General features: G+C 32.9%; 1 protein-coding gene across 1 annotated transcript; it reads right to left on the reverse strand.

Annotated features, from left to right (window-relative positions):
- LOC18601879 (protein PTST, chloroplastic) lies at positions 1,193-10,107 on the reverse strand. Its single transcript, XM_007032969.2, has 9 exons — positions 9,876-10,107; positions 8,565-8,598; positions 7,906-8,206; positions 6,595-6,684; positions 5,767-5,835; positions 3,631-3,736; positions 3,224-3,312; positions 1,576-1,688; positions 1,193-1,507 (listed from the first exon to the last, which is right to left on the reverse strand). Exons 2-9 carry the CDS (start codon positions 8,582-8,584, stop codon positions 1,405-1,407), a joined length of 891 nt encoding a protein of 296 aa, XP_007033031.2. The 5' UTR covers positions 8,585-8,598; positions 9,876-10,107; the 3' UTR covers positions 1,193-1,404.

Below are 15,605 nucleotides of genomic sequence, written 5' to 3' on the forward strand. Positions count from 1 at the left end.
GTTATCTGTCATTTCATACTCATGTAGCGCTAACATGACGTTGATATAGAAAAATAAAGATATCACGTAATCATTTCATCATATTAAATCGACATACTACATCACCATTTGTTATGACATATCAACATCACATGACATAGAATAACAAATGTCATTTTAACTAACAACATTTAATCATACAGTTTATTTGGCTTAAAATAAAAATATAATAACTTCAATTAAACATAATAAAAAAATAACAATATATTTGAAGTTTTGTTGAATAATTTAAAAGCCCTTTTAAGCATCATGTTTTTAACTTTTAATATATCTGCACCTGTGTTAACTGTCAATGAACCATTTGAAAAAAATTATACGGGATACGATGATTTTGGATATAAAAAATTTTAAGTTCTTTCTCACTTCAGTTATATATTTTTAATTAATTGATGCCTTTGATGTAGCAGTTCTACTGAGCTCTAGTTTTTTTTTTTCAGCATGGATAAAATTGAGTTAAATTAAAGCAAAGTCGGTTCAAATAATTAAACTTGGAGGTTAATATATCTGCAAAGCTTGTGCGAGCTCTTTGTTTAAAATAAAAAAAAAGGAAAATTGAGAACCATCCCTTAGCTTAACAAAGGGCCAGCTAAATTTTTTAGGGTCACAAACAAATTAAAGGCTACTTTAATTTTTATGAGATTAATTATATTTACAAATAAAAATAAAAATTTAATATTTCACATTTAAAGGATTCGAATTAATACCCCATCAACATTTCGCTTTCGTATAATAGAAATAACGGTGAAGGGGACAATGGAGTAAGTAAACAAGGCGTTGCGCACTCCAAGTAGGAAAGAGGCGTGAGAATTGTTTTTACACGTACGAATATTTTTAGGTTGCCAAATTGGAAAGCTTTGGCATATCTCCTTTGTATGTTCTTTGTGTTCCTTTTGAGGAGAGGAATTCACCAAATACATAAAATTAGAAGAAGAAAAACGGGGAAAGAGTGGAGGAATGAGCTCCATATCTATGGCTCGTAACCCAAATAAATTGTGCTTTTTCTAATAGGATGCTTTCTTTTGATATTCCAAGACAAAGGTAGCGTTAGGTCAACACTAGCAAGGGAGAACCAGAGAGGTGGAAAAAGGAGTGGAAGGAAAATAGTGTTTCTTTGCTTTCTCCTTTCATTTGGTAAGAGAGAAATATGAGAGGATAAGAAAAATAAAAGAGTTTGACCTTTTCATTCCTCCTAATTTAATCCTTAAAACAATCTATTTTATTAAGCTGCTAGTTCAAAGCTATACAGTGGATACAAGTAGATAAGCTAGAAGAGATTAAGAGTAAAAGGAACAAGCTCGTACTGGAAAACAATGCAATTGTCAGTTCTCTACATCTAGCATGACTCTATGGACCCAACAACTGTAGCTACTCTACAATTAGCAAGTTGTTTTCCATTAATCCCTCACCAACAGTAGGGTATTCAGGTGACAGCTGCCATTCTCCATCCACCACGAACTTGATTTCATACCTTCATAACGTCAAACTAAAAGTTAGAAGAAGAAGTAACAGCGGTGCACTGAGTCCACAGAGTTTTACCTTCCAGGTCTGAGCAATAATGTGGTTGAGAACTTGGTAAAAGAACCAGTGTACTCTGGTGATAAGTGCTCCCCTTGACTCCACCCATCAAATGAGCCCATAACTTGTACACTCTACCAGCATTACAAACAAATAAAACTTTCTCAATGATTTATGCATCACCCATCAGAATATGGGTTAAAAATATAAAGTTTCATTACAAAGGCTTTTTTAAACATGATAAGCATCATATGTTAAAAAGTCTAAATTAATTTTGTTCACCAAGCATGTATGATTGAAACATCCATCTCATAAAGTTCATCTCAAGAAAACAATAATAAAGGAGGCATTATAAAAACAGGTAACAATCAATCAAAACTAGGCAGCAGCCTTATTTACAAATATAATTCCATAAATATACCATTAAACCTTGAATGATAGAGTTCTATTTAGGTTAATTCTTTTTCTTTTATTATTTTGGGTAAACTTCACCTACATTTCTTGTAGTTTCAACTTTTTTCACATGGTACCCTATGGTTTTTTTTTCCTAATAAGCATCATGTGAACATCCTTTTTCCCAATCAGTACCCTGTGAATAAATTCTGTTCCCAAAAGAGGTAAGCTGTTAATTTTGCCCACTAAAATTACCAAAATGCTCTCAATTCAAAGCTAGTCTATTTCTTCATACTTAAGGGTATTTTTGTAATTTTCTGGGTAAAATTAACAGCCTAACCCCTTGCGAGAGCAGAAATTACCTACAGGATGCCAAATTGAGAAAAAAGATATCCACAGGGTGCTAATGAGGAAAAAGAAAATCACAAGGTACCACATAAGAAAAGTTGAAACCACAAGGGATATAGTTGGGGTTTATCCTATTATGTTTAAGCATAGTATGCATTTCCTGATGCTAGGTTTTACTTTCAGGCAGGACTATTGGACAAATCAATTCCCAGTGAATGTGAGTTGAAGGAGTGATCTAAATATGACTCTAGCCTTCGAAACTTCTGCATTAGCTAACTACTATCAGGACTCAACTCAAACAACTGCACTTTTCAACCTGAAACTTTGGTCATTTGAACAAACAGTAGCCTCTCTGCATGATTAATTAAGGAAAGAGATCAATTTTTTTAATAAAAATAAATTTTGCTACATCACTATGAAAGGAACAGACTACTGAGTTTCTAAATGTTCCTAATTATTTAAGATAAGGTAAAAAAAAACTTGTTTAACATTAGTGTATATGACAAAATAAGAACTCTAAACAACAATCTCAGACCTGTGGTTCCACTAGGAGTTATTCTTATAAGGTTTTGCATGCTAATAAGGCACTCTTATTTATGTAACCAAGGGAGGCTCAGTTTTTTTGCAATGATGATATGCAAGAAAGACCTTTTCTTTTTATACCCCAGCATAAGAACCCAGATACCAACCCTTTGCTGTGTTACGATTTCTCTTACTCTCTATTAGTTTCCTTTCTCTTTCTTACAGTTAAAGTTTGGGGTTTAATTTCTTTGCATGTTTCTCTTACTCTTTTGATATCTTACTCTTTTCTAATAGCTTGTGGTTTTTGCAATAATATCCAAGCACAATACCAAAATGGATGACATTTCAAATTTTTATTGGTAAAGAAAAATTTCTGGTAAATGAAGGCACATTTTTTTCCACTTACCTCTGCCATGCCACACCAGAACAAGGGAATCTCCTTCGACCGTGCAGCATCTACATCCTTTATTTGTTCCTTCAATTTCTCATGTACAGCTATACACCAAAAAATAATAAAAGAACTAAAAGTCTTTAGGAAATAGGAATAATTCATAGTGTCTCACAATCTTTAAAAAATTTACCAGCCAATTCTCTAAAACAGCAATGAGGAAATTAAGTTTGTCCACTAACACAATGAAACCCAACTTCAATTGCATCATTGCCAAATTTGTCTAATTCATTTTTTCGCTGGGGAACAAGACTTGATTGAAATTACCTTGAGCCCTGATCATTCGGGCATTTGTAAAAACATCAAAACTCAGATAAGAATGAAGAATTCTGTTGGTCGAAAATAACTCAGTGGAGAACCATTACCTTCTAAGCGGGAATGAAGATGAGATTGAATGTATCTCCCATTGATTTTTCTTGAACCTTCTGGAATGCCAGCTTGAGATATTTCTTCTGCCAGTGAGACTAATGCCTGTACATGAAAAACAACGGGCAATATTATTACAGAAGCTTTAACTTGATGCTTGGGTAGCATCCCAGCCCCAAAACTGGGGGCCTGAAAAGCTAATTTTACAAAACATAAAAGTTAGCTTCAGCTTGTCACCGAAAATATAGAAAAATAATTACAATCAGGCAAAAACAACACTGTTAACAGACAGGTCACCTCAATGTTGGAGCTGGTTCCAACAGGAGATTAGCAAGCATCAATAGAACCAACCATCTAAGAAGCCAAAATACCTTGGATTGAATTGGTTGGTTACTTCCCTTTCCTCCTCATGGTCAATGGTAAAAGCCTAATGTCAGGCTAACAACAATGATTCACAAGATCTGTACCAACAAATGTCAAACATGCTACGATGCCATAGGCGCTTAACAACAATCCACTGATATGCCAAAATTCATAAGGAATGTCTTAGACATTATGGACTACTGCATAAACTATATCCCACCTAACAAGCTACACCAAGTATAGATCAAAAACTTGTTGCAACTCTAAATGTTATTTTAGGAAATGTCAAAAGTAGGACTCTGACAATATTGCTGACATCTCCGGTCATGTTGTGACAGAAAATTCAAACTTTTGTTTAAAGACTAAGGTTCATTTGCTGTATAAATTAATAGTTCAAAAAGAATACTTTGGGATGACTAGCATGCCCTTCTTCTCTGCCATCAATTTGATTTTCAGTTGAATAAACATATAATCGAACAGGCAAACCAATTACACCAGATTGTATCACACAAAACACATAAATGCCAGTTGAGCCAAACTGTCAAAAATGTTACAGGAGCCACATGAGAGGTGAGGCATGTTGGTCGCCTCAGATATATTGAAAAGGTTGTTTATCTCTTAATGCATAAAAATAAATCAGAGGAATCCAATTAAAAGGGGCAAAACAAAGGAAAAAGGCACAGTTGGTCTACTAACAGATATATGAACCCCACTATCGGACACCAGAAGGACCAGAATTACACCTAAGAAACATGATGGATAACATGCAACCTCTCTTACCAAGAAAAAGTAAAAGCAAAAGGTGATTTTTAATTTCGAGAATAGTTATATTTAATTTTCTTATGCTTTTGATAAATGGCATGACCCCTGCTTAGGAGCAAGGATTAAGATTACAACCTAAAAGGAAAACAGTTGCACTATTTAAGAATGATATGTCTAGTGCTTTAGGTTCCCTCAGCTACAATAGGTTCATCAGAAAATTGTTACAATTTTAAGCAACAATAGATGTGCATCAGTATAGAACTTGACCTCATTGGCTGCATCACTGTCCCCAAGTGTAAAGATCATTAGATTTTTTTTTTTTTTCAGCAAAGAAAAATCCTTAGATGACTTCATTGGTTTGAACAATTCACTTATTAAATTCATACATCTAACAGATTCAACGTCTGAACTAGGTTTATAGCCTTTCAATTTTACTGAGAAGCCTTTAGACCAAACAATTAAAGACATAATAAATGAGCAAGTTTGCCTACATAAACACCAAAAATTTGACAGCATTATGGCAGAGCCCAGGGCAATTTGTTCTCCATATTACCAAAGGGGTTGTATGCAGAAATACAGCTCAATCTAAAGCATCAAAACTGCAGCAAAAGAAAACCTTTTGCATGGAAAATTTTGCAAAGGGACAAATTTTCAAAGTCTGGCAAGCTTCATTTAGCGGGAAGTATACAAAAAACATTTCAGCCTCACCAGCACTAGCAAAAATGGCTCTTCTAAGGTCCAAAAGGAACCCTTTAACACATATTTATAGGACTACAATCATAGACAGATAAGAAAAATTACCAAGCTTGGAACCAAAAAAGTTTATCTTTTAGGACACTTGGATTAATAACAAGTAGCATTGATTTCCTCACACAAGGCAAGACGAAAAGTCTCAACATTTTCTTTCAGTGAGTTTGCTTTAATCAATCCACAATATGAGAAAAAGAAAATGTTTTCATAATGGAGAGAGAAATTTTGATGATGCAACTGTAACTGAAGTGAATAGTAACCTGAATCTCCAGTTCCATGACTGCAAGTTCACTTTTGAAGTTAACTAGCGCATCCTCCTTGATATGTAACTGTAGACAGCATAGATAAGTCACCTTGTGAGTTAAAGAGATTTTAGTTTGTCTCTGTTTACTATGCAAGTTGTTTTAAACTGGAAACCATTTTCAGTGTAAAAGCAATATCATGTAAATTATGAAATTTCTTAGCATATTCTCTTAGTTTGGAAAGACATAAACGTGCGTTGTAGAGTATGATAAACTCTATACATGAAGTGCTTTGGGCATCAAATTTTCTTTGCAAAATTTTTTCAGAACATTCTCAACTCAATGCCTCCACATTTACATTCAAATGAATATGACTGTCTTCAAGCCAGCAACATAAAAATTTAAAAATTAAAAGAGACAAAGATCTTCCCCAAAGAACAAACAAGTGACATCCCCGGTTTCCCTACCAGTTTTTCCTCCAATCTGATGCCATCTTTGATACTTAACAATAGTTTCATCTCAGCTAACAGTTAAAAACGTTTTCACCATATAATGACATTGTTTCCAGTTTTGACAGTCTCTTTTCCTCTCTTACTGGGGTTCATTTGGCCAAAAAGTAGGAAATATTACATGACATGGTTATTTGAGTTTAATTCCATCAGAACATAGAAAATACATAAATAAAATACATAAAAGATTGTTGAGGTATAGTCATGCCATTATAAAGAATTTCTGGTCATTAGTCATTACCACAGACATACAAGTGGACCAATTAAAGTATCTAAACTAAGAGACTTTATAAGTTTGGCAAAGGAAAAACTTGCCTAAATATGAGCACATACAAACCTGTCGTTTGAGGAACCGGTTTTGCTGATTAGCTTCACTTAATTTTTTGGTGAGCTTTGTCCTCTCAGAGTCAGCCAGTAGAGATTTCAACTGTTGTAGACGGCATATAAATTAGCTTTAAACATTTAAGTAAAAAATAAATAAGACTTTACATCCAAACATGATCGTACACAAACAAAATTCAGTCATCATTGAACTGGTGGGAATTGCTCATAATTTTCATTGCCATAATCAGCTAAAGCTGCACATCCCAGTTAACAAAATAACTGCTGGTCATGGGACTAAATCCAGCCCATCTTCAATTAAAATAAATTATAGAAACGTGCATGGTTAACAAAAGCCAATCATGAAATGTTTAAATGAAAATTTTCAGAAAAGCCAAAATATTTATACAACTCATGCTAACCAAAATTCCCCCTTTTAATTGTTATCTTACTTAGAAAAGAAAAGCAACCTGCAAATTTTATTAATTAACCTAGATTAAAGATGAGAAATCTTACAACTAAAGACAATCCATCCTTAAATAAAAGTTAGCCACAAGTTGATGTGGTGGTGACGGGTGTCCACAAAGGACATAGAACGAATTTGTCGAATTTTTAAGAATAGCCTCAACATTTTGTGGGAAAGATTGGGAATTAAATTTTGGGCCCATTTTAGGATGTTGTACCATATGATTATTAGAAATCTTTATACCAGAATGAGTTATTTGCGATATCTGAATATGCCATCCCCAGATATTACATAGTAATAGTATTTCGGATACCCACATTGAATACCTCACACCGAATACACCTCCAAAGATTTCATAAAATCCTTATTAGGCTAAAATATCATCATAGGAACTGAAAGGAAATTAGATTTAACGCTACATGCAACATGAAACCAGCTTTTTCTTGACTCTTGTAGACTTCAACAGGCACTGGCAACAGCATTTCCAATCATATGCTTTGTGAAAATGGATATTTTCTTATATGCAAATTTCAATCAGTACAACTTCAAGTCTACACTATGCAAAATTGAAGGCATTCCTATTTTTTCATCACAAATAGGCCCATATTTGGAATTTTTTAAAACCATTTCATTTACACCAAAGTTTAAGTTCAGGAGAGGTTTCCACCAGGAGGTGGACTGCCTCTGTATCAACAACAGCAGCATCTTATATTTTTCCTTGATTCCATTTTATTTTCTCCCTTCCTTTTTCGCTCAATAACTCTACCATCCAGAAAGCACGCTTTTTAAAATGGCTTCAATTTCAATAGTGTATTTTCTAATTATTATAAAACAAGAAAAAGTTAGCTCATGTAAGTTTACCTCGTCACTGCTGAGTGGTTTAGCAAAAAGCTGCTCTGGTGAATCCTCAGAAACAATCTCATCTTCATTTAAAGGATCTCCTGACTGTAGAGATGAGGATTCCTCCAAACCAACAGGCACAGAATGTGTCTTCCAGACAATACAGCTCTTATTTTGCTTTCTAGCAGAATCTAAAGTTAACCTTCGATGACTTGTCCTCAACTTCCAGCCAGTCAAAATATAAGGAAGTCTGTGGGCATTTTCCGCATCTAACGCTCGGAGGTGTGATGAAAACCATGATATTTGTTTGTCAAGACAACACCTGAGAAAATCACAACAAAAAGCAAACATGACAATGAAAAGAGTCAACGGTAAAGATCAGGGGGAGAGAGACAGAGGAAGACGAAAAATAGTGATAATCTTGGCCAGTTCAACAGACTATTACATTCTGGTTGTTAAGCAGCAAGCACATAACACGTCTCATTAAAAAGAGTGGGGAAACAGGCCTTGGTTGGTTAGAAATCAAAGAAAATATGTAATACCACTGGCACAGACTCAAAAGCACAGCACCAAGTACACCACTACCAATTATAATTAAAAAAAAATCAGCTTAATTAGCAAAGTTACTTTCAGAGAAAACATTTATCCTCAGTACTGATATAATTATCAGGTAAGCCTACCTTGTCGTAGCAATCTCCATGCCAAAGAATTGCCCTGAGAGAAAGTAACAATCATACAAAGCTTAGAAGTAGAGTTAATCACATAAAATGTCCTAAAGTCTAACTGAAAGTAAGAATTATGGCCATAAGTAGAGCAGGCTTCTTGTTCACTAATATCTTTCAAAATAAGGCACGAAAAATAAGACTAATGCCAGATTGATAGCTCCCAAACGGCATAACTAAAGTCATATTGCCTTCCCTTAAGTATAAGTATCCCATTTCGATAACATGAGGTGCCAGAACAGGATGCTAATAATGGTACCATTTCTTATTTTAGTTGCGCAATAGACATGAAACAATTGGGAACAGAAAAGATCAAGCATTGTTTTAATGATGGTGAATATGCATCAAAGAATTTCTTTATGTATCTATGAATGATTGCATGCACAATATTTTGAGGCTACTCGTATAGATAAACAAACTTGAAGTACAAGACCAAGTTTTGATCAATTGTTCTTGTAATCTATCACTCTAGGATTAGAGTTTACACTTGCTCACAACTTTCAGATTCAAGTTCAATCCCTGTGGTCTGCCTAGACAGTCTTCCTTCCCATGTACTTTTAGGCTAAAACTAATTCTCTCTGCCATTGCTCTGCTTCCGAAAGGAAGCTACCTAGATGAATCATGCCTTTCCCGTTTGATCAATTTTAATTCCCTCTCCTTCATTCTCAAAGGAATAAAAAGGAAGACATGTTATTATTTTTTTTAAGCTATTACCTCTTCAATTTTCATTCCCTCTCCTTCATTCCCATAAAATATAGTCTTATCCTCCTACAACAGAACATTATACCCTCAATTTGGTTAAACAAATGGAAGAAACAAAATTATACTCATACCCACAGTCACCCTACCGGTCTTCCCTTGTCTACCTCTATTTTACATTGACTCAGAATCCGGTGTCAGACGTGACTATGTCATATTTTTAGCATTTTTAAACATTAACTTTGAATCTTTGATAGAAATTTAAAGCGTCAAAGAAGACCCGGACACTAGTACCTTAAGGTATAATCTTACCAAATGGAGTCCTACCCATGAATCTCATTTCCCTATTTTTCTTCAAAAAGAAAAATTGAAAAACAACAGCTCATTTAACAGTTTCTTATCCTCCACATGGGCATTTCTTCAAACACGTATAAAAACAATCAAATTAATCAATTAATACCAAAACTAATGACTAAATTCAAATTATTAAAAGCACGTAAATAGTTAAAGAAGGTTAACCTTAGCAAAAAATTAACACAAAGTAAAGAAAGGGAAAAAATGAGAACTTACCAAGTAGATTTTGGAGTGGAAAATGGAAGATGGAATCTGCTTAGAGAGCGGGAGGATTATGTTCGTGGCAGGCAGACGATTTAGGATTTTGTGGAGCTGTTACACGTGTTAGGACCTGGAACTTGGCACGTGGCGTATCGGGTGAAAATGGAGAAGATGATTGTTATAGGGGAGACGAACGATCGGCAGCATCCGGCTTTTCTTTTCTATTTTATTTTTTTACTATTATTCTATTCGATTCGGTACTTAGAAATTTTGAACAAAGCTTTTTATTTTTCAGTGGAAAATCCGAAGTTAAATCAAATTGGGTCAAATCTATATAATTTGATTAATTTCAATTACACTAATATTTATTGTGCAATGTTTTTTCCATATTATATATGGATATATTCATTTGAACGTTACAAGTAGACAACGTTACAAGCCCAATACAACAATATCTAATCAGAAAGGCCCAATTGCAAAAATCCAAGTCAAGGGGAAAACGGAAGAAGACATCAGTTCTATTCGGCCCAAAATCCCACTTGTTTCTATTAATTTTTATGTTTAATTAACTATGTAAAAAACAATTTATATATATATATATATATATATTGGGTGGATAGAATAGCACATTTTCTTATCCTCTCTTTTCAATGTTTGCTTCGGAAGTTATGGTATTTAGAGGACCGGTTTTTGTTGAAGATACTGGAATTTCTTACGTGATCATTGAGATTGATGCCTTTTGAGCATTATTGGAGCTCTAAGCAGAAAGTTCAAGTTGTTCTTTAATGATACATATCATCGTAGATATCAATTCAAAGGCGTGTAATGTTATGTGTTTGGTCTTTAGGTGAAAGGGAAGGAAACACCACAGCTCATTCTTTAGCTAGACATGCTTTTTCTCTATCTCGTGAAGTAGAGTAGTTAATTAGAAGACAATCCAACTCTTCTTGAACCTTTGCTTGATTTGAAAATGTTACTTAATTTTACTTAATGAAGTCTTCTTGAACCTTTGCAAGATTTTGTTTTTCAATTATACCCAATGCCAAATTGCTGTTCTTTATGCAAGTAGACAAAATTTACAATGACATAATAGTAATAAAAGTAATAAATAATTGTAGATGCTCAACCTTGACTATTATTAATTTTCAAAAAAAAAACTTTGACTATTAACATATTATCCATGTTATTGCATTACATGAAGTTTTTTCACAGAATCATATGATTCTATAGAGAGCAATGAACGAATTGTATGAAAGCAATGAAAGTAACCTAAGATTAGTGGCAGGGTTCACACGTTCATTTTCACTATTAGAATGTTTTAGAGAGTTTAGTTTGGTAGCTTAAATATGAAAGTCGATAAAACATCTTCCTTTTAACCTTTCCCTAAAGTATGAGTGCCTTTCCCTTTTCCCATTTCCTTTATCTTCAAGAACAAGTGATACACCCACTATCCACTGTACATGATGGGGAAACATGTTATTCCACTAAGTGCATATTACTCTTAATAATGGCTCCTACTATGTGCATGTTACTCGCAAGTAACTACTCTTTCTTGCTCTATTGTTTAGATAGTCTTGAATTCTAATTAGACTAGAATATTTTGTTTGAATCTAGTTTGACTAAGATATTTTATTATAGTTAGATTAAGATACTGAATCCTAATTAAACTAAAATATATAAGGCTCTTGTACTTGATCTTATAAAAAGATCATATGGGTTTAAAGAATATTATTAAAACTAAAAGAGAGTTTGATGAGTGTCTAGATCTAAAAGAAGAGATTTGGATGTAAGTGGGATAACAATAACGACCTCGAGACTAATCTTGCAATCTCTTGATTTTTTCTTAATGAATCTTTTTCTGTCTTTGCGTCCATGGGCGTAAGTCATCAAAAGACCATATCATGTAAATTTCTTATCTTCTTATAAGTGTGCTGATTTCTTTCATTCATTCATTTTATTGATTGTGAAAGATCTTGAGCGACTATTTGAGATTATTTTATTATTTTCATAACTAATTGGTATTAGAGTTTCAAGTCTTAAGTCAATTTGAATTTCGCGATGGTAGTTTCATCCACCAAGTACAAGATTGAAAAGTTTAATAGACAAAATGATTTCAACTCGTGACGTGTGAAGATGCATGCATTGTTAATGTAATAAGGACTATAGAAGGAGCTAAAAAGAAAAAGAGCATCTCCGTTTGAATCTATCCAATGGTGAAAAAGATGACCTTATGAAAAAATAAAAATTATCATTTTACCTTTTTATTTTTTTTAACTTTTCTTTAACTCAGTCAAAGCTCCCTTGTTGTAAAATACACTTATTTTTGGTTTTTCTCTCTCTTCTTTCTTTCAAATAGACTTAATAATTTAAAAATATAGGTTTTTCAAAGAATAAACTTTAAAAATATTTGGTTGAAAAATATTTACTAAAGCTCACCAACAATTTACATTTTTACCCTGGTACAAAAATTATGGATTCTACATGATGCATTTTTTGAGAGCAAAGAGTAAAGTGATCACCATATTTCTGCAATGGAACGCATATATTGATTGAGAAGTATATTAGGAAAAAGATCAAATGACTCTAAACAGGCAATGGTTTGGATTTGTACAAAAGTGAATTCGATCTATTTTGCAAGAATGGAAAAATCGTTAAACATCGCAGTATCCCCAAAACACCATAGCAAGATAGTGTTGTAGAGCAAATGAACATAATAATTCTAGAGAAAGCAAAATGCATGCTCTCTAATGTTGATCTACCTAAAGTATTTTGGATAGAGGCTGCCAACATGGCTTGCTACTTGGTAAATTAGTTTCCATCAACTACAATTAAATTGAAGACTCTTGAGAAAGTTTGGTCAAATAAACACATTAATTAATCTATATTAAGTGTATTTGGTTTCTTTATTTATTCTCATGTGAGTGATAGTAAGCTTGAGCCAAGAGTGAAGGAATGCGTATTCTTAAGCTATACATTTGAGTTATCGATTGTGGTGAATTAATTCAAAGTCTTCCAAGTTCATTGTGAGTTGGATGTTACCTTTGATGAGTTTGAACTACTTCATGGATAAAGTCCAAAATCACAATCACATTAGGCCAAAAGTGAATAGGTGGAGCTTGAAATTAAGCTGTGAGGACAACGCAGGATAGTAGTGAAATCCAAAATGGATCACAAGAGGTACAAGTATTTGTACCTCATATCCAAGAATGAAGCATTACTATAGACAAACCTAGTATGAATATAAGAACACCTCAGAAGTATGATGATTTCATTACAAGTGTTCATGGTGATTTTGATTTTGATGTTTATTTGTGATTGATGAAATAGAGACTAATGATCCTTATTCTTATCGTGAAACAATTACATGTGTCGAGTCTTTTCAATGGCTTGTTGTAGTGGATGAAGATATTGAGTCTCTACATTAGAATCAAACATTGGAGCTTGAGAAACCACCTACATGCTAGAAGGTTGTGGGATTTAAATGGGTTCTAAGAAAAAGGAAAGAATCATGGAGGTTGAAGGTGCTAGGTTCAAGGCACAACTTGTGGCAAAAGGCTATAAATAAAAAGAGATAATCAACTACAATGAGGTCAAGAATTTTTTAATAGCTAAACAGAAAAAATGAACAAAGAGAGAAATAGAGAATTGATGAACTGAGAAAAAGAGAATTTACTTGTCTTACAAAAAAAATTAGAAGTAAAAAACTGAAAAGTTTTGGTGAGAAATGTAGTAAAAGAAGATAATGGATTTGAGATTGAGAGAAAGAGGTGTAAACTAAGAGTGATTTTTCAAAAAAAAAAAGACTTGAACATAAGATAAGGGTTTTTTCTAGGATGTTTCATGAGCTATGGTTTCCTTCATTTTGTGGGCCTTTATCCTTTTAATCTCTTGTATTTGGTGGGCTTCTTTCTTCGCAATTTGTTTTAGTTTGTTTTATGTGATTACATTTTAAATAGTGTAACTAATGTTTTAAGCATTATATGATAAATTTAGTTACAATAAAATAAATATAGTTAAAATTATACAGTAAAAGCTCAAAATTGTTGTAGTGTGAGTGTGCTTGATTTCTTTTTTTCTTTATTTTATTAATTATGAAAAATCTTGAGTGACTATTTGAGATAATATTTCGCTATTTTCAATAACATCTATATATGAGGCACTGATAATTCATGAACATTGAAAACTCAACAAACTCCCCCTCTAAGCTCTTTCTAAAAATTCTCTCTTTTCCTCAACTCTTTTCACTTTATTCTCTACCTTGCTATGTCGCTACACTTTCCTTACCTTTTCCTTAAATTTTATCTATCACTACTTGCCACAACACTTAGCACTTCATGGAATGCTCCAGTCTTCCTCTCCACTGTGTGCAGCACATCCCACTTTACTTGATTGCAACTATATCTCTCTCCCTATCACGTAAGAATTCCCTCTAGAATAATAATTCATGTACATTACTTGTTACAAGTAGCAAACTTTCGTGAAGCTTTGTTCTAGTTTTTTTTTTTTTTAAGTCTTTCTTTCTTAGCTTGTTTTTGATCTTCTTAGTGAAGATATGATCATGTATTATCTCATGATAATTAATTAAAATTATTTTAATTGAGGAAAAAAGTAATAAATAACAAATTCATACTCATTATTCCTTGTTAGTAGTTACACAACAAGGCACTTCAACAATTTTATATATATATATGTGAGTTTTAAGTTACATTTCTCTCCTTTAAAGATTTGAATTCATGATTAAATTAAATTTTCAAAATTTAACAACTGAAATTATTGTTCTATAGGAAAATACTTTAGCATTTCTCTTTCACAAAAAACATGCTCACAAAGGGAATCATACCATCCATACACCAAATGAAAACAAACGATGAATTCATCACAACAAGTCACGAGAATAATGCAGCATGATTTTGCTATTGAAATGACATGTTCCACCAAAGATGGTACAACGTGACATATGTTGCAGAACTTGAGAATTGAAGGAACCCACCACGGAATCAAAGTGGACTACTCATTGGACTTCTCTTTGCTTTTTTTTTTCTTCTTTATTATTTATTTTTCTATAATTCAAATGTGTCCAATGGAGTCAAACATTAAGAGTTTTTAGTTTGTAGGACAAAATACAATAAATATATGCATATGAATTCTCAAGCAACATTCATGTTGTTTATCCTCCCAGTTATGGACAAGTACATCCATTTATATATATATATATATATATATATATAGTATATATATATATATATATATATATATATATATATATATATATATATATAANTATATATATATAGACATACAAATATATAATATATATACGCACACAAATATGAAAAAAAAATTCATTATGCAATTATTAATAAATATTTGGTGGTTTTTCTCCCTTTCATTAAACTTTATGGGTCCATAATAAGTTTATGTTCAATACTTATAAAGCAATGGTAATGAATTTATTGAAAACTAATAAACAAAAATGTGATTGCGGAGAACCGAAAGCATATTTGATACTAGCTATTAATTTCGCAAGTCTATACATTTTCTTTTAACCCACTTGAATTAATTTCCTTCCACACGAAAGTAAAGTTTACGACAATGGGGACTCTCTGACAAGAGTGGCATCATTAGTTTCTCCAGTTAAAATTTGGGTCTTTGCAAGGCACAACTTGGGCCATAAAGAAACTGCAGGGGACAATTGCATGTTGTGTAATTGACCAGAATCCATCAGCCTTTTAAATCACATTCCAT

This window comes from Theobroma cacao, chromosome 4 (genome assembly GCF_000208745.1).
Source record: "Theobroma cacao cultivar B97-61/B2 chromosome 4, Criollo_cocoa_genome_V2, whole genome shotgun sequence".
Taxonomy (NCBI): domain Eukaryota; kingdom Viridiplantae; phylum Streptophyta; class Magnoliopsida; order Malvales; family Malvaceae; genus Theobroma; species Theobroma cacao.

Coding starts and splice junctions, on each gene's coding strand:
- LOC18601879 (XM_007032969.2), bottom strand. CDS start 8,584: ATGGAGATTGCTACGACAAG. Junction 3,737..5,766: donor TCATGGAACTGGAGATTCAG/GTTACTATTCAC, acceptor TTTCATGTACAG/GCATTAGTCTCACTGGCAGA. Junction 1,689..3,223: donor TCTGGTGTGGCATGGCAGAG/GTAAGTGGAAAA, acceptor TAATGCTGGTAG/AGTGTACAAGTTATGGGCTC.